We start from the raw sequence: 17,425 nt of genomic DNA, 5'->3' as shown, positions 1-17,425 counted from the left end.
GTGTTTTTATAAAGCCATGACGATAAAGCACAACAAAAAGGGCATAAAACACGGTAAAACACCACACACAGGGGACAACACAGGGGACAAGGTGGAGTCTGGCGTGAAGGGAAGATCCTGAGAGGGCAATGGACGACCGCCGCCTGTCAGCCTCTTCAACGGGCTCACATTTCTCTCTCTCTCTCTCTCTCTCTTTTTCATCCTTGTCTTCCTTCCTCCTCTTCCTTCTTTTTCTTCTCTCCTTTTTCCATTTTCTCATGTTTTCCTTTCTCTCTTCCTTTTCTTCTCGTTTTCTTCTTTCGACATATTGCTTTAATTTCTATGCTCTTTTGTTAGTTTTTTCTCCTTCTTCTTCTTCTTCTTTTTCTTCTCCTTCTTCTTCTTTGTATTGCATTGTATCGTTTTTTATATCCTCCTCCTCCTCTCGGTCCATGCTTTTTCAATGGCGCTGTATAAATTAATTTCCTATATTATTTGTACTTGGAAGGGAAGAACAATTGTAATGACCCAGTGTAGGTAATAATATTCTTTAATTGTTTGATTTAAGAAGGAAAAAAATAAATGTACAACAATTAAGAAAAGGGCGCATAGCTATCAATGGTCTTTTTTTTTTATCTTGGTCCTGGTAAATATCAATCAATCAATCAATCAAGAAACAAAAAATTTAAAAAAACGTACAGAATAGCTATCTATGCAACTATCTATCTGTTTAGCTATCTTTCTGTCTATCTGCCTAGCTATCTATCTGTCTATATCTATCTATCTATCTATCTATCTGCCTATTTATCTATCTGTCTATATCTATCTATCTATCTATTTTGCAATCTATCTTTCTATCTAAATTTGTCTGTCTATCTATCTATCTATCTGCTTATCTATCTATAATCTATCTGTCTATATCTATTTATCTATCTACCTATCTATCTGCCTATTTATCTATCTCTCTATATCTATCTATCTATCTATTTTGCAATCTATCTTTCTATCTAAATTTGTCTGTCTATCTATCTATTTATCTGCCTAACTATCTATCTGTCTATATCTATCTATCTATTTTGCAATCCATCTTTCTATCTAAATTTGTCTGTCTATCTATCTATTTATCTGCTTATCTATCTATCTATCTATCTATCTGTCTGCCTATCCATCTATGTCTATATCTATCCATCTATCTATTTTGCAATCTACCTTTCTATCTATTTTTTCTGTCTATCTATCTATCTATCTATCTATATCTATCGGCGAACGGCCTACCTAACTCCTCCCTGGTCGATAACTGGATATCTGGGGAAACCTGGAGAAGGTAAACTGTGGTAACCCGGATGCCAATGAGACGAAGATGTGCACTGAGGCCAGGCGTAGCAATAGGGTATATGCCCCCAACTATGCCTTTGCCTCCTCGGTTCTCTCCCTTTCTCCACTATTCTTTCCTACATCCCTTATTTCTCCTCCTTCTCTCTTCTCTATCTTACCTGTTCCTCATTTTATCCTCAGTTTATTTCCATTATTCCTTATTCCTCCTCCTTCTTTCTTTCTTACCTTTCATATTCCTCTCTTTCTCCCCTGTTCTTTTCCCCATTCCTAATTCTTCCTCCTCGATCTCTGTTCTTTCATTCATTCTTCTTCCTCTTCCTTCTTTTCCTCTTCCTTCTCCTCCTTTCTTCCCTCCCGTAGCCTATTCCTCCTCCTCCATCTCTGCCCTCCATAACAAAGCATGGTATGGATAATAACTCACAAACCACAAATAACTTCATATCTTTATTACGGAACAGACAGACGGAGATATCACATAATAGTCAACATGAGTATACAGCGGGCAACTCTCACCCGGCTATCACATGTTAATAATATCACTAGGGCAGGAGAGGGGGCGTCAAACTTGCGTCCTCGTACATAACTCCTATTTTGTCTTGTCGTTAAAGCATTCTATCCGATTTTAAAAGCATTCCATCCTATCTGAGCGCATTGTGACTCCTTCAAAAGCATTCAGTCTATCTAGCTTGCATTCAGACACTGTCCATGTTCCTTCAATCCTCCATATCTGTAAGTAAATCCTATATCCTGTTTTTATATCCTATCCAAGTACTTTCTAATTCCTTTATAAGCATCTAGTCCAGTTTTAAAAGGATCTATCTCGCATTCAGACGCTATCCATGTTTCTTTGTTGTCTTGAATCCTTGCCGTTTCATCCTAAAGGCGAATCCTATATAATATCCTACCCTTAAAACAATCCTCTCAAAATGCATTCTAATTCCTTTACAACACTCAGACAGTCTTCATGGCTTTTCTGTGATCATAATATCCTTGCCATTTCATCCTGAAAGCGAATCCTCTATCGTATATCCTACAAAAAAAATATCCTATCGAAGAGAAGTATTAAAATTTCAACAGCATTTAATATTATCTTCCATATATCCTTTTATCCTTTCCTTCTTATGTAGGGTTTCTTCGTTTTTTTCCTTCCTTCCTTTTCTTTTTTTCGTTTCCTCACCTTTCCTTTCTTTTCTAGTGTCCACAATGTCCGTTTTCTGTCCTTCTCTACGGTTTTTTCTTCTTTTTTCCTTCCCATGTGTAGTTTTCCTTCCTTCCTCTTCTTTTATTTCGTTTCCTTACCTCTCCTTTCTTTTCTAGTGTCCACAATGTCCTTTTTCTTGTTCTTGTCATAGGTACACGGTTTCTCATTTTTCTCTCCCTCTTCCGTTTTACACAGTCTACTTTCTCTTCCAAATTTCTCTTCCTTTTATTTCTTGTGCACACAGTTTCTATCCCTTTCTCTTCTCGTGCATATAAACATTTCTTTCCTTGCTTTTCCCAGTAACATAGTTTCAGTTCCTTTCTTTTCTCGGCGCACATTTACAATATTCTTTTCTCCTCTCGTGTTTTCTTTCCTTATTTTCTTGTTTACATGTTCAGTTTCCTTTCCTTTCTCTCGTACGACACTTTTTATCATTCTCTCGTGTTTTCTTTCCTTGTTTTCTTGTTTACATGCTCAGTTTCCTTTCCTTTTCCTCGTACGACATTTTTTATACATTCTCTCGTGTTTTCTTTCCTTATTTTCTTGTTTACATGCTCAGTTTTCTTTCCTTTCTCTCGTACGACACTTTTTTTTATACATTCGTTAATTCACAGCTTCCTTTTATTTCTTTTCCATCTTTCCTTGTCTGCAAAACTGCCCACTTAAAACCTATATGGCTGCCTCGTCTCATCTCTTTAACCAGGAGGAACAATTAAAGGGCATTGTACAAGCTTATATTCGATCCTCCGTAATCTAGAAGCTAAAAGAGACATAATTCTTTACATTTCTTATTTATTCACCAGGATGTGCGTCTAATCACTCCTCTGCACAGTTCCTTCACTAAGAGTTATATATCACGACCTTCCCTTTCTTCTCTACACATGTGGAAGAGAGGATCAAATAAGTGGATAAAGAGGCGTGTGACGGAAGGCAAGGCGATCTAGTACCATATAAGACAATCGGAAGCTCCTCTAAGGCGACTGAAGGGTGTTGTAAGGCGAGCGTGGGTCCTATAGGTGATCGAATACCCTAAGAAGCGATCGTGGGTTATATAAGGGAATGGAATACCCTACAAAATAATCGTGAGCTATAGAAATCGACCGAGTTCTAAAAGGCGATCGGATACCATAAAAAGCGATCAGGGTTTATACTAGGTGATGGAATACTCTACAAAGCGATCGTGGATTATATAAAACGATCAAAGCTCCTATATGACAATCGAAGGTTCTTTAACTATATTCTGAATCCTATCACAGTGTTAAATAGGCACTAAGATTTGTTGGTATGGTTGGGGGCGTTTATATAGCCTATTCACGCTAACTCGGCACATTAGCCCCTCCTCTTTTCTCTATTGCGTGCACGTCATTGGCCAGTTCGCATGCAAGCCACGCCCACTCTGCAACTCAGCCCGCATGTGATTGGTGGACGCTGGTGTGGGCGGGGCTTGTGTTCATAGTTAGCGTGGACAGTGTGGTAACATTGATGGACGTATACAAAACACATAATAGGCTACCCGATTTACCCTTTTCCTACTTCCATCATAAGTAGACAGAATTAGTTACCCCGATAGATATGGACGAATTAGATAACCATTGCCCTAATATTTGACCTGATTTTACCCGTCGCATAAAACAAAGTATCTGGAACTATAACAATACACAATATCTTTTTTTTATACATGTTCCTTGGCCTCTCCGTATGGTGACGAATGGCTGACGAAAGAATGGTTACGTTATAGACACAATATCAGTTTGTACACGATCTTAAGAGTGACTGTCATCTATATTTTTCAGATTTCGGCCCGTAGGATTCTCAGACGCTTTCGGCTTTCACAAGTATTTCCAAAGACCACACAAAGGAGATTAGTCGGGTTTTAATGTTTTCTTTACGTTAATGGTGCAGAGGCCTTGTTAAACTATCACTAGGGTCATAAAACCACTCATGGAAATGCCCGCAGCCTCTACAAAAGCCTTATCGAATGTGAGTGTGTGAGCTCCGAAATGTTTAAGAAATATTAGTTGGGCTTTTTTTTTTTTAGTGTTTTCTTCACGTTCATGGTGCAGAAGCCTTGTCAAACTATCACTAGGCTCATAAAACTACCCATGGAACTACCCACAACAACCCCGAAGAAGGCCTTATCAAAATTTAACGTGGGTGTGTAAGCAGAAGCCTTATCAAACTATCACTAGGCTCATAAAACTACCCATGGAAATGCCCACAGCCTCTACAAAAGCCTTATCGAATGTGGGCGTGTGAGCTCCGAAATGTCTGAGAATGTGAGCCTTATGATATAGAATGTCTGCCATCTATATAACCGAGAACAACAGTCACGGTATCATCTCACAAATAATCCTAACAAAACCTAACTCGCTGAAGTGGACAATGTTAACAATAAAAACAGGAATATCTTTCACAATACACCGTAATTTGGCAAGACACGCCTCCACACACACTTTTTAAAAACCCGTAAATGTTAAATAATAAAATCTCCAATACCTTAGAAACTTAGAAAGACAATTTAGTAATACTGTTTGGAATGAGATGATAATAGATAGGAAAATATGGCGTTCTCGGCCTAAGACTTACGCTATCTAAAAAACATATATTGAGAGATTACTTATTTCACTGTTGCACGACTAAAAATATCTTCAGGTAGCCTAGTCAGTAGAGTTAATAGAGCAGGTAACAAGTTATTTATATAATTTTAAGTTTGCCTTATACCCTTTAAGTGGCGATACGTTTGAGAGATATGTAAGATAGTGACGTCACAAATGAACATCGGAAACTAACACATGAAAAATACAAATAATAATAATAATAATAATAATAAACGTGTTAACATACTCGAACAGTGAAGAGACTCTACGTACAAAACTTATATATATGGCTAAAAAAAATATTAATAATCTCTTAACAAATATGTGTGTAACAGGTTTGAGCCCCGATACCTTACTTTTTTTGATCAGATTCTTGTTTTTGTAGTCCTTGCAATATAAAGGTAGAATATAGTAATAGTAGTAGTAGTAGTAGTAGTAGTAGTAGTAGTAGTAGTAGTAGTGAAATGATGGAAAACTGAAGAAAAGATAAACAGTGAAGAAAAATGCATAATATAGGGAAGACTAATGAATGAATAATAATGAAGATGGAGATGAATAAAAAAAGTGAAAGGAGAGATGAAAAGCGAGTCAAATATTAATGATGAAAAGATAAATAGTGAAGGAAAATGCATAATATAGGGAAGACGAATAAATCAATAATAATGAAGAGAGATGAATAATAAAAAGGGAAAGGAGATATAGAAAGCGAATCAAATATTAATGATGAAAAGATAATTAGTGAAGAAAAATGCATAATATAGGGAAGACTAATGAATGAATAATAATGAAGACGGAGATGAATGAAAAAAAGTGAAAGGAGATATAGAAAGCGAGTCAGATATTAATGATGAAAAGATGAATAGTGAAGAAAAATGCATAATATAGGGAAGACTAATGAATGAATAATAATGAAGACGGAGATGAATAAAAAAAGTGAAAGGAGAGATGAAAAGCGAGTCAAATATTAATGATGAAAAGATGAATAGTGAAGGAAAATGCATAATATAGGGAAGACTAATGAATGAATAATAATGAAGACGGAGATGAATAAAAAAAGTGAAAGGAGAGATGAAAAGCGAGTCAGATATTAATGATGAAAAGATAAATAGTGAAGGAAAATGCATAATATAGGGAAGACTAATGAATGAATAATGTTGAAGACGGAGATGAATAAAAAAAAAGGGAAAGGAGATATAGAAAGCGAGTCAGATATTAATGATGAAAAGATAAATAGTGAAGGAAAATGCATAATATAGGGAAGACTAATGAATGAATGATAATGAAGATGGAGATAAATAAAAAAAGTGAAAGAAAGGAAGGAGAGATGAAAGGACGGTAAATATTGATAATGAAAAGAAAAATAGTGAAGGAAAATGCATAATGTGAGGGAAGACGAATGAATAAGTGAAAATGTTTAGATGGAGATAAATAAAAAAAACGTGATAAAAGTGAAGGAAAAAAAGGGGGACGGTAAATATTGATAATGAAAGGAAAAATAGTGAAGGAAAATGCATAATGAGAGGGAAGACGAATGAATAAGTGAAAATGTTTAGATGGAGATGAAAAAAAGGAAGGAGAAATAAAAAGTGGAGTCAAATATAAATGAACTAACATATACCTTAAAAATTAAATAAAACAAACACCTGTTGGATATGTCACGCGTGTCCACAATAAAAGTAACCACAATGACAACACTAATAATAATAATAATAATAATAATAATAATAATAATAATAATAATAATAATGAGACTTACTGATTCACCTCCTCGTCTTCCTCCTCCTCCTCCTCCTCCTCGTGTCTTCCTCTTCCTCTTCTTCCTCCTCCTCTTCTTCATTTCTTCAGCCGGGGTGGGGGGAAGAGGGGGGGGAGGGGGAGAGGGGAGGATACATAAATGGGGAGGAGGTGACAGTTTAAGAGAGGGAAGATGTGGAGGTGATGGGGAGGAGAAAAGGGAGAAGGGGAGAGGGTGGTTGATGGGGGGAGGAAAAGGAAGATGGGGAGTGATGTTGGAGAGATTATCGTACTCAGACCATAGTATTTACCGATTTCTGACGCCTAACTATTGCCAAGAAACATCAGGATCTAACTCTTTTTGTCTTTTAACGAGAACTATAAATGAGTATCGTTATTGGAGCCCAGAAGGCAGTTTTGGTGTAGGAAGTCGGGAAATATAAGCGGCTGAGTACGACAATCTGGCAACGTTGGGCAGACAAGCTTGTACCCATGGAGGTAGAATTGGTGGAGTCGACACGGCTCGCTAATCCCATTCATTGAGGTGAAGCCGACGAACTGTCAAATTTACGGCCAAAAGATGGGGGTGAGGGAGCCTGACCTAACAACACCTGACATCTGGCCGTAAAGATGACAGCTCGGGCGGATTCACTTAATTGGGTTGATGTCGACTCCACCAATTCTACCTCCATGCTTGTACCCCATTGCATGCGTGCGGGCGGGCGGGCGTGCATGTCTAAACTCCCTTCTTTTTTTTTTATCTCCCCAAAGTATTATCTCCTCACCTTTAATTCCTCTCCTCCTCTCCCCCCTTTCTCTCTGTTTTTCTGTCCGTCGTTCATTGTTTTCTCCATAATTGTCTTCTTCCTAGTCTTCTTTTGTTTATTTTCTTCCTCTCCCTCTCCTTTCTCATTGTTTTCTTTATTTTTCCTTTGTCTTTGTTTTCTCCAGAGTTTGCTTTTCCTCTCCTTTGTTTCTCCTCCTCCCTTTTCCTCATCATCTGTTTATCTGTTCACCGTTCTTTCCTTTCCTCTCCTCGGTTGCGCTTCCTCTCCTTCGTTTCTCCTCCTCCCTCCTTCTTTTCCTCATCATCTGTTTATCTGTTCACCGTTCTTTCCTTTCCTCGGTTGCTCTTCCTCTCCTTCGTTTCTCCTCCTCCCTCATTCTTTTCCTCATCATCTGTTTATCTGTTCATCGTTTTTTCCGTTCTTCCTCTCCTTTGTTTCTCCTTCTCCCGTTTTCTTTTCCTCATTATCTGTTTATCTGTTCTCCGTTCTTTCCTTTCCTCGGGTCAGTGTTCTCCCTCCACACTTTCCATCCTTCCACAGTCAGACACCTTCTCTCTCTCCCCTTAAGCCTAGAAAAAGAAAAAAAAGTCAAGCATTAAAGGATAAAGATGCACAAATAATTGGGAAACATCGCCAGAATACAGAAAAAATATATATATAAGAGAATCATGCTTCATTTTTTCTTCTTGACTTATTAGCCGAAAGAAAGAAAGAAAAGCTACGGTAACTGGTCTTCAGGAAAACAGAAATGTAATTATTGCTTATGAATAATGCATAATAATAATAATAGTAATAATAATAATAATAATAATAATAATAATAATGTTTTGTGTTATTTCCTAAGCATTAAGGAAAACGTTCGTCATAGCCTTTTGACTCTCTATTCAATTTTATACCTCATCATTGCACAAACTGAATGTTATTATATTTTCGGTAACTCTTGAAACAAATATTTACGTTACAATTGAATATCCTCAATTTAGTCTTTATAAATAAAAAATCATATTGTTTTCTGGGGGGGATGACAAGCTCCTCTCTTTCTCCTTTGTTACAGTATCTTTCTGTATCAATATGAATAATCAATAAGAGTAAACAATAAAACTTTACTAACATTTAATATAGTAAGCTTAATTAATCAACTTTTACGTAACATTTACGCAATCAATCGAATCAAATATTTTTTATGTAACATTTAAAATGATCAACCCAAACAACCAGTTCACTTCTACGGAACACTTTGAATAATTTAATCAACTAAATCATTCAACTTTCTATCGAGAGAGCTCCAATTTAGTGCAACAATAAGGTAAACAATGGAATATAGATCGAATTGAATGTTCTTTAGTCTTGATAACTCAAATAATGATCAAGTTCAATGTCCTTTTGTAATGAATTATTTTGTAATTAAGCAATGATAAAGTTAATCGTTCTTTTGTCTTGATAAATATAATAGTAAACGTGTAAGTTCTTATCTATAGGGAGAAGAAAAGCTTAGGCGAACGATTCCCTTAAGACTTTTATGTGTAAGTGTGTGTTTGTGTTAATTAACCAATCAAGTAATTTAGCAGTGCGTGAGGCTATAATGAGAGTTCACCTTGGTATATATATGCGTTTATTACATTCTGCAGCTGTGACAAGCGTTTGGGATAATAGTAATAATAATAATAATGATAATAATAACGATATATAGAATGACAATAACAACAACAAACTGGAAACATGTTTAAACGAGTCCCAAAAATATATCTATAATCTGCTCTTTTTGTTAGTATATCTCTGTCTTTATATCTCTGTGTAACACGTCGAGTCTTCATATATATCGAGCAACTATTATTAACATCAGCTCGCGGCACTAAGTAGTATAGCCTTGGTTAGGGTCACTTTGCTTGAATGGTTGGGTGTTTGAAAAGTTGGTCTGAGTTAGTTTGGGTGTGTGTCGTTTGGTAGGTTTGGTTGAAAAATGGTTTGTTCCCATATCTCTGTTTTTAGTACTGTTCGTTTCAAGTAGTGCGTTTGTATCTAATTTTATGTTTCTGATACTGTGCTCGTCCCCAGCACTGTTTAATGTCAATATTCTGTTCGTATCCAGTATTTTGTTTCAAGTATTGTTTTTGGTATGCTTTGGTATGATTTAGCGTGTTTTGGGTGCGGTCTGGTGTGATTTGGTGTGGATTGGAATGGATTGGTATGGCTTGAAATGGATTGGTATGGTTTGGAATGGACTGGTTTGGTTTGTAATGGATTGGTGGGGTTTAGAATGGACTGGTTTGGTTTGTAATGGATTGATGTGGTTTATAATGGATTGGTGGGGTTTAGAATGGACTGGTGTAGTTAATTTTGCCTATAGTTTGATGTGGTCTGGTAAGGCTTATCTGTAGTCTGGTATGGTTTGAGATATGGTTACTTTATAGCTTGGTGTATGTGGTATGACCTTTCTATAGTCTAGCGTGGTTTGGTAAGGTTTCCCTATAATTTGATGTAGTTTGGTAAGGCTTATCTGTAGTTTGGTATGGCTTGGTATGGCTTGTTTAGTGTGGTTGCCTTGGTTAGTATGGTTGTTTGTGGTTTGGTGTGGTGTGTCTCTGTAGTTTGAAGTCGTTTGAATTGTTATGTCTAGTTTAATTTTGGTTTGGTTTGGTATATTTTGTTTGGTACGGGTATGATTTGGGTTCCTAGGTTGGTTTGGTAGTCTGGTTGTTTGTTTTGGTGTGGTGTGTGGATGGTTCTTGGTCTGTCTGTTTCTATTGGTCCTTCACAACATATAGACACAGGGTTCGAAACTCTGCGACCACGACACTGACATCAGACTAGGCTAAAGCGAGGGAGTACCATAGCGATTATTTGTTCTCTCTCTCTCTCTCTCTCTCTCTCTCTCTCTCTCTCTCTCTCTCTCTCTCTCTCTCTCTCTCTCGTTTAGTTTCTGATATAATTAAATTTCCCGCTGTTCTCTTGTTTTTCTTCTTTTTAAGTTCTATGGGCGTTGTTCTGTAACCTTCTCTCTCTCTCTCTCTCTCTCTCTCTCTCTCTCTCTCTCTCTCTCTCTCTCTCTCTCTCTCTCTCTCTCTCTCTCTCTCACACACGTTTAGTTTCCAATATAATTAAATTTCCCGCTTTTCTTTTGTTTTTTCTTCTTTTTTTTAGTTCTATGGGCGTTGTTCTGTAACCTTATTTATTCATTTATTTACGTATTTATCTATTCAAATTGCGTAACATCACTTTTTTTCGTATTGATATCTATTTCAACGTCGCTTTTATTTCATGTTCTTTTATGTGATAAGTAAGATCTCGTTGTCACTCAGTCTCGTAACATCAAAGTTTTTATATATTTAGATCCAATTAAACGTCCATTTCTTTCAGGTTCTTCTATACGATATTAGTTAAACACCAACAGTAAACATAATCTCTTACATAAACTGTTCCGAGCAGACTCTTTATTCTTTCTATTTCTTTCTCGCACCAGGCATCGTTTTATTCAACACTTCTCTGATCATGTCTTTACTCACTGTCATTATTTCTCACGTCGCTTCACTATTTCCTTATTAATCTCAACAGGAATTTATTTAACTAACCCAATCTCGCCCTCTCACGCCTCCAATCACTGCACCATTTATTTCTTCAACACTTCTTATAATCACAAATGTTCTCCCTTTCACTATTTCCCACGCACACCTTTACGTTATTAATCTCGCCAGGAATCCATTTAGCTAACCTTCTATACAATCTCGCCATCTCACGCCTCCATTCACTGCACCATTTATTTCTTCAACACTTCTTATAATTACAAATGTACTCCCTTTCACTATTTCCCACGCACACCTTTACGTTATTAATCTCGCCAGGAATCTATTTAACTAACCTTCCATACAATCTCGCCATCTCACGCCTCCAATCACTGCACCATTCATTTCTTCAACACGTCTTATAATTACAAATGTACTCCCTTCCACTATTTCCCACGCACACCTTAACGTTCTTTCGAATTATTTATAGGAGCTTTCTGGGTAAAGTTGGAAGTGTTAATCTTATGAGATCGTATGTTTGCGTTGATTTGACTTATCGACGTTTAATCTCACCACGCATAATTTTCATCAACAACTTTCTTCCATACAATCTCTCTCTCAAGCCTCTCACCACTCCACCATTCACCACCTCACCTGCTTTCGGAGTATTTGTAAGTTTCGAATGATTTTTTTGCCTCTACAATCAGACGGGGAATCGAACCCGGGCCCCTGAGACACAAGGCGGACACTCTAGCGTTCAGCCTAAGAGGTGCTTACTGGCGTCTCGGGTTACAACAGAGTCCTTAATGTCTAGTAATACGTTATTATTATCTTATGTATATTATGTATGTATCCTGACACCACTGTTTCTGGGTTTTAAGATGTATACTTCACGCCTAGTTCGTATATTAACCGCTCTCCTTGTAGTTAACGACATCTTTACTCACTTCTATGTATATTAAGACCTCTATTCCTGCCTTCAACATCTTCATCGCCGTTAGTTCGCATATCAACATCGCTATCCTTGTACTTAACGACATTTTTACTCGCTATTATGTATATCAAGACTTAAATTCCTGCCTTCAACATCTTCATCGCCTGTTAGCTCGTACATCAACATCGCTATCCTTGTACTTAACGACATTTTTACTCGCTATTATATATATCAAGACTTAAATTCCTGCCTTCAACATCTTCATCGCCTGTTAGCTCGTATATCAACATTGCTATCCTTGTATTTAACGACATTTTTACTCACTGTTATGTATATCAAGACTCAAATTCCTGCCTTCAACAACTTCATCGCCTGGTTAGTTCGTATATCAACATCGCTATCCTTGTATTTAACGACATTTTTACTTACTGCTATGTATGTTAAGACTCCAATCACTGCCTACAATATCTTAATCCCCTATTAGTTCGTATGTCATTGTCAACACCACTGTTCCTGTCCTTAACGATATCCTTAACGTTCATTAATACATAATAACATCGCTATTCCTTCCTCTAATGATTAGCGATATGATTTCTAAAGATCATGGACGTAATAATATAAATACTGGAGTCAAAATGTAAAGTCCCAATAGTTGCAAACACGTGATTCCCTGGCTCGTCCATATAGTAACAAGACTTGAAATTTTGTAAAAGGAGCATAGAAGAGGGATGAGAGGGGTATAGAAAAGAAGGGTGGGGGAAGAAAAGGGAAATAAAGAAGGAGTCAAAATGCAAAGTCCCAATAGTTGCAAACACGTGATTCCCTGGCTCGTCCATATAGTAACACGACTTGAAATTTTGTAAAAGGACGCGCCAATGATAATACAATGGCGATACGAATGATGTGAATGATAATACGAATTGAAAAGGATGACTCCCCACATATCCGTACACACGTTAGCAGGGCCCGTGTTGCCGCGTGTAGCCTACCACTCTAGTATGCAACTTTTGGCCGGTCGTCACACACAAGACTTTTCATTGTATTGTATTATCCAGATTATTATGCAAGAGTAACAACTATAGAAGGATAACTCCGTGGGCTTCTTTTTTTTTCTTCTTTTTTATGCATTTCTCGATCCGTTTCTTTACACCAGGAATGAGAGAAAAAAAAAGTTACAAGTTCCACAATATTATGGCGAAATTTCAATGGTCAATATCCTTTTCCTTCTTCTTCTTTATATTCCTTTTTTTTTTTTTTTTTGCGTAACGCGTCTAACGTGAATAAGAAGGAAAATAAAAGGAAATTAAAAGGTAAAGTTACAAGTTCCACAATATTATGACAAAATTTCAATGGTCAATATTCTTTTTTTCTCTCTCTCTCTTTTCCATTTATATATATTTTTTGCTTAATGCGCCTAACAAACACCAAAATTAAAATGAAAAGTTATAGCTCCACAATATTATGACTAATTTTCGGTGGTCATTATCCTTTTTTTTTTCGGTTTTGTTCATTTTTTTGCTTCATGCGTCGAACGAACATCAAAACTCTTATTCTTATTATTACGATTCAACAAAAGTTTCACAATAAAAATAAAATAAAAAAGGTTTGAGGTGCGTATAACATCCATGATCTTCCTTCGTTTCGTATAATCTCGAGTACGATTCAACAAAAGTTTCACACTAAAAATAATAAAAAATACAGGTTTGAGGTGCGTATAACACCCATGATCTTCCTTCGTTTCGTATAATATCGTTACGCAATACATCCAGCAACACCAATAAAGCATTCTCCTTAATACGATTCAACACTTAAAGCGAAGCAGCGTCAGTTATAACGACTAATAATGGCAGTAACGTCTGATTAAATGAAGGCTAACTGCGTGCTAACTGGCCATTGGTGTTTTGATTATACTTGAACACCACAATGACAACAACCCTATTAATATCATCATCATCATCATTAACAGCACTTTTCCTAACCTTTCTAAGAATCTTCCGCATTTCCAACGGCACCTCGTTTTCTTTAGGGTTGGTGTGTTTTAAGTTCGCATCTTCGTTTCATCTCTCAGTCACAAATACTTATCTCGATTTCGTCTTTTCCGTCAGTCACCATCATTGTTTATCTTTATCTCCTCTTCTCTCAGTCATACATGAATCTTCCGCATTTCCAACGGCACCTCGTTTTCTTTAGGGTTGGTGTGTTTTAAGTTCGCATCTTCGTTTCATCTCTCAGTCACAAATACTTATCTCGATTTCGTCTTTTCCGTCAGTCATCATCATTGTTTATCTTTATCTCCTCTCAGTCATAAATGTGTATCTTCTCTCGGCCATCACAAATTACCAATCAGTCAATCAATGTTTCTCACCATCTTTCTATCTCTCCGTCAGTCGTACTCAGTGTTAATCTCTATCTCGTCTTCTTTCCGTCAATCACAAACGTTGATCTTTATATTTACTTTCGGTCAGTCATCACAAACGTTTATCTCTATTCTCGTCTTTTCTCCGTCACCACAAACGTTCATCTCCATCGCTCTATCTCATCATCTCCCATCATCTTAAACTACTCCAACACTGGTTAGGTTAGGTTAGGTTATTCTCTTGTCAACCCTGGAAGTGATGATAATTTACTTTACTCGAGAACATATAAATCTTGTGGCGAGGAAATAATTAAGGGTTATATATCCTGCACTCGCCAGCGGAGGATGGAATTTGTTTTTTTCTTTATCACCAAGATTTTTCCTTCCTATTTAGATAATGAAATGGCGGAGGAAATGGGAAAATATGAGACCACCACCGGATGATTATGGACTTAAATCGCCAACCACCAGTCGAAATTAACTTAACAATGGACTGATCTTTGTCGTTATTGTTTTTTGTGTGTCTAGTATTTAGTGTATGAATGAACCACTCGCCGGGAATTAGCCAAATCATTAACATTTTCGTGTGTGGTTGAGTAAACGATGAAAAAAATACTCGATAGGTAGCCAAATCATCGACTTTCAGGCCTGCATGCATACCCCAACTCTCCCAACTAACTCTCCTTTCTCCCTCGCACTTATCCCTTTCTTCACCACAAACTCACCACCACTATTTCCTTCCCCTAACACACTCACACACACACATCATACCCATCACCGCTTCACTCGCCTTTCCTCACTACAAACTCGTCACCACAATCTAGCCAGTCTCGTTCCCTTCACGCCCTCACCCCAACACCCCAGCATCTCCCTCGCCCCCCTCACTCAAAGCTGGCAGACTGCTGACGCACCATCTGGGCGTGTTTAGGGCACTTGACTACCTGCGGGTGGCTGCGCTGCGGGATGGCCACGGGCAGACCCATCGCCTTCTTGATGTAGCGGGCCACCAGCATCTGAGGGTACTCCTGCCATTTGTTCAGAGTCTCCTTGGGCGTGGATACCTGTAGACGGGGCAGCAGGAGGAGGAGGAGGAAGAAGAGAGAGGTTAATGTGGTTGGTATAATTGGTGGTTTTGGAGAGAAGGAAGACTTTAAATGATAGCAGGAGGAAATTAGACTAACGTTTTAAGGAAGGCTATAAGGAGGAAGAAGTATAAGAGGTATAAGAGAGTATAATGAAGAGAAGTTAAAATGGTGGGAAGAGTTGATGGTTTTGGAAATAGAAGAGAGAAAGGAAGAAGATAAATGCCGGATGGAAGACGAAAGAGAAAGATAGCAATGTTGAAGTGGGGATAAAGATAGATGTTAATAAAAGGAAGAAGGTAAAAGAGAAAGTGATATGGTAGAAAATAATTGATGGTAAAGGAGATGGAAGGAAAGAAAAGGGGAGTAATAATAATTGTAATGTGCAGGAAAGAAAAAAAAAGAAATATGAGAGAAGGAAAAGAACACACACACACACACACACACACACACACACACACACACACACACACACACACACACCTTCCCTCTTCTCAACACACAGAACTCTCACTTTCCTCTCTCTCCTTCCTCTTCTTCCTCTTTCCTCTTCAATAATTAGTCGTTTTTCCCTCCATCCCCCCTTCTCCAACACACACACACACACACACACACACTTACCCCACACACCACATACACACCATCCAACCCTCACCCCTCACACCACCCAACCCCACTTCCCCCCTACACACACTTCCCAAACCTCCTCCTCCTCCCCACTCATGCACACATCACCCCTAACAACCCTTTCCACCCACCCCTAACCCCAATCTCCCTCCCCTCTTCTCACCCCCCCCACTACCCACCTGGTCACCGTGCAGTCTGTTGAGGAGCGTGACGCAGATGACGGCCCCGCGTATGCCGGCGTGGTGGCAGAGGGCGGCGAAGCAGAGGCTCTCCATCTCCATGTTGACCACGTTGGCCTCGTGAATGCGCTGCAGGAAGGCCAGTTTGTCCGCCTCGGTGTAGTCGCAGAAGGCGCCGTCCAGTCTCCCCTGACCTGCAAGCCATAGAAAACGGGGTTGTCAAAGAAAGTGGGGAGATGGTTACAGTCCAGATCTTAAATAAATGTATACAGATCTAAATAAACATATGTAGATTTTTGTTACAGCATTGTGAAGGTTTGTTATGCATATATATAGTGATGGAAACAACTCAATGACAAAATAAGACAAAAAGCAAAAAATGTGTGTGTGTGTGTGTGTGTGTGTGTGTGTGTGTGTGTGTGTGTGTGTGTAAAAGGCATGTTTTAGGGAGGTAAGATGAATCTATAGAAGGATTTGCTGTGAAAGGATATGAGTGCGAGGTTTGCTTGTGTATAAGAAGACTACATGTGTTTGGGTATAGAATGGGATTTACAACTTCTTTTTCTTACCGATTTCTGACGTTTATGTTAAGTTCCATATTTCAGTTGCATATTTGAGTCAAGTAAGTTTGCCTTTTCTAACTTTTTTTACGGAGTTAGGACGAAAAATATTAAGCTCATACGTCCAAAGCGAGTAGCGGGCTTTTTTTATTATGGTTTCCTTTTTTTTGTGCCCTTGAGTTGTCGTCTTTGTTGTAAAAAAAAAAAAAATCTAGTTCTGGACATGTCTTTCTCTCCCTCCTGTTGTGCCTCACCTTCGTAGAAGTCGTAGGTGCACATGGTCTTGCCCACGGTCACGGAGAAGGGGTCGTCGTCGCCGCGCAGGTTCTTCAGGTCGTGGGCCAACTGGCGGTCCAGCAGGGCGGGCCGCTTCTGCATCTTGCCCAACACTGGCTGTGGAGGGGATGGGACGGGGGTTAAAACGGTATGGTATAAGTTAGGTGCGTTCAGCGCAGTGCATCCCAAATTTTTTCCAGGCTCCCGTGTGAGTTCCTAGCGCCTCCCCCCCCCCCCCCCACACACACACACCCTCCCCCACACTCAGACTTTTGAC

At 38.3% G+C, this 17,425-nt stretch overlaps 2 protein-coding genes and 2 long non-coding RNA genes across 33 annotated transcripts in view; 1 reads left to right on the top strand and 3 right to left on the bottom strand.

Moving 5' to 3' along the window:
• The window catches only part of LOC127000936 (microprocessor complex subunit DGCR8-like), a 29,262-nt gene extending 29,078 nt beyond the window's left edge, over positions 1 to 184 (bottom strand). For 19 of the 20 annotated variants that reach the window (XM_050865096.1, XM_050865089.1, XM_050865100.1 and 16 more), the window contains exon 1: positions 70 to 184. The gene's annotated coding sequence lies outside the window, so the exon portion shown is untranslated. The remainder of the gene's footprint in view (positions 1 to 69) is intronic. The other variant, XM_050865092.1, reaches the window with a different exon arrangement.
• Positions 185 to 1,745: 1,561 nt separating this feature from the next.
• The window catches only part of LOC127000933 (uridine phosphorylase 1-like), a 55,247-nt gene continuing 39,567 nt past the window's right edge, over positions 1,746 to 17,425 (bottom strand). For 3 of the 10 annotated variants that reach the window (XM_050865088.1, XM_050865087.1, XM_050865084.1), the window contains 3 exons: positions 17,127 to 17,265; positions 16,313 to 16,506; positions 13,443 to 15,485 (listed from right to left, as the gene is read on the bottom strand). In XM_050865088.1, the coding sequence (XP_050721045.1) occupies positions 15,306 to 15,485; positions 16,313 to 16,506; positions 17,127 to 17,265 (513 nt within the window). In that variant the 3' untranslated portion in view covers positions 13,443 to 15,305. Of the gene's footprint in view, positions 8,204 to 13,442; positions 15,486 to 16,312; positions 16,507 to 17,126; positions 17,266 to 17,425 lie in introns of those variants that run through there. The other 7 variants (XR_007754647.1, XR_007754648.1, XR_007754646.1 and 4 more) reach the window with 7 other exon arrangements.
• LOC127000934 (uncharacterized) lies at positions 9,230 to 11,814 on the bottom strand. Of its 2 annotated transcripts, XR_007754652.1 has the most exons (3): positions 11,451 to 11,814; positions 10,799 to 11,303; positions 9,230 to 10,626 (listed from the first exon to the last, which is right to left on the bottom strand). It is a non-coding gene; the product is annotated as an uncharacterized LOC127000934 (long non-coding RNA). The 2 variants fall into 2 exon arrangements; XR_007754651.1 differs by lacking the exon at positions 9,230 to 10,626 and having other exon boundaries at positions 10,628 to 11,303.
• On the top strand, positions 11,817 to 14,232 carry LOC127000935 (uncharacterized). Its single transcript, XR_007754654.1, has 2 exons — positions 11,817 to 13,239; positions 13,385 to 14,232. It is a non-coding gene; the product is annotated as an uncharacterized LOC127000935 (long non-coding RNA).

Source organism: Eriocheir sinensis, chromosome 19 (assembly GCF_024679095.1).
Source record: "Eriocheir sinensis breed Jianghai 21 chromosome 19, ASM2467909v1, whole genome shotgun sequence".
In the NCBI taxonomy this organism is placed as follows: Eukaryota; Metazoa; Arthropoda; class Malacostraca; order Decapoda; family Varunidae; genus Eriocheir; species Eriocheir sinensis.
The sequence above is the reverse complement of the archived record's forward strand: the minus strand, read 5'-3'. Positions and strand labels throughout refer to the sequence as shown.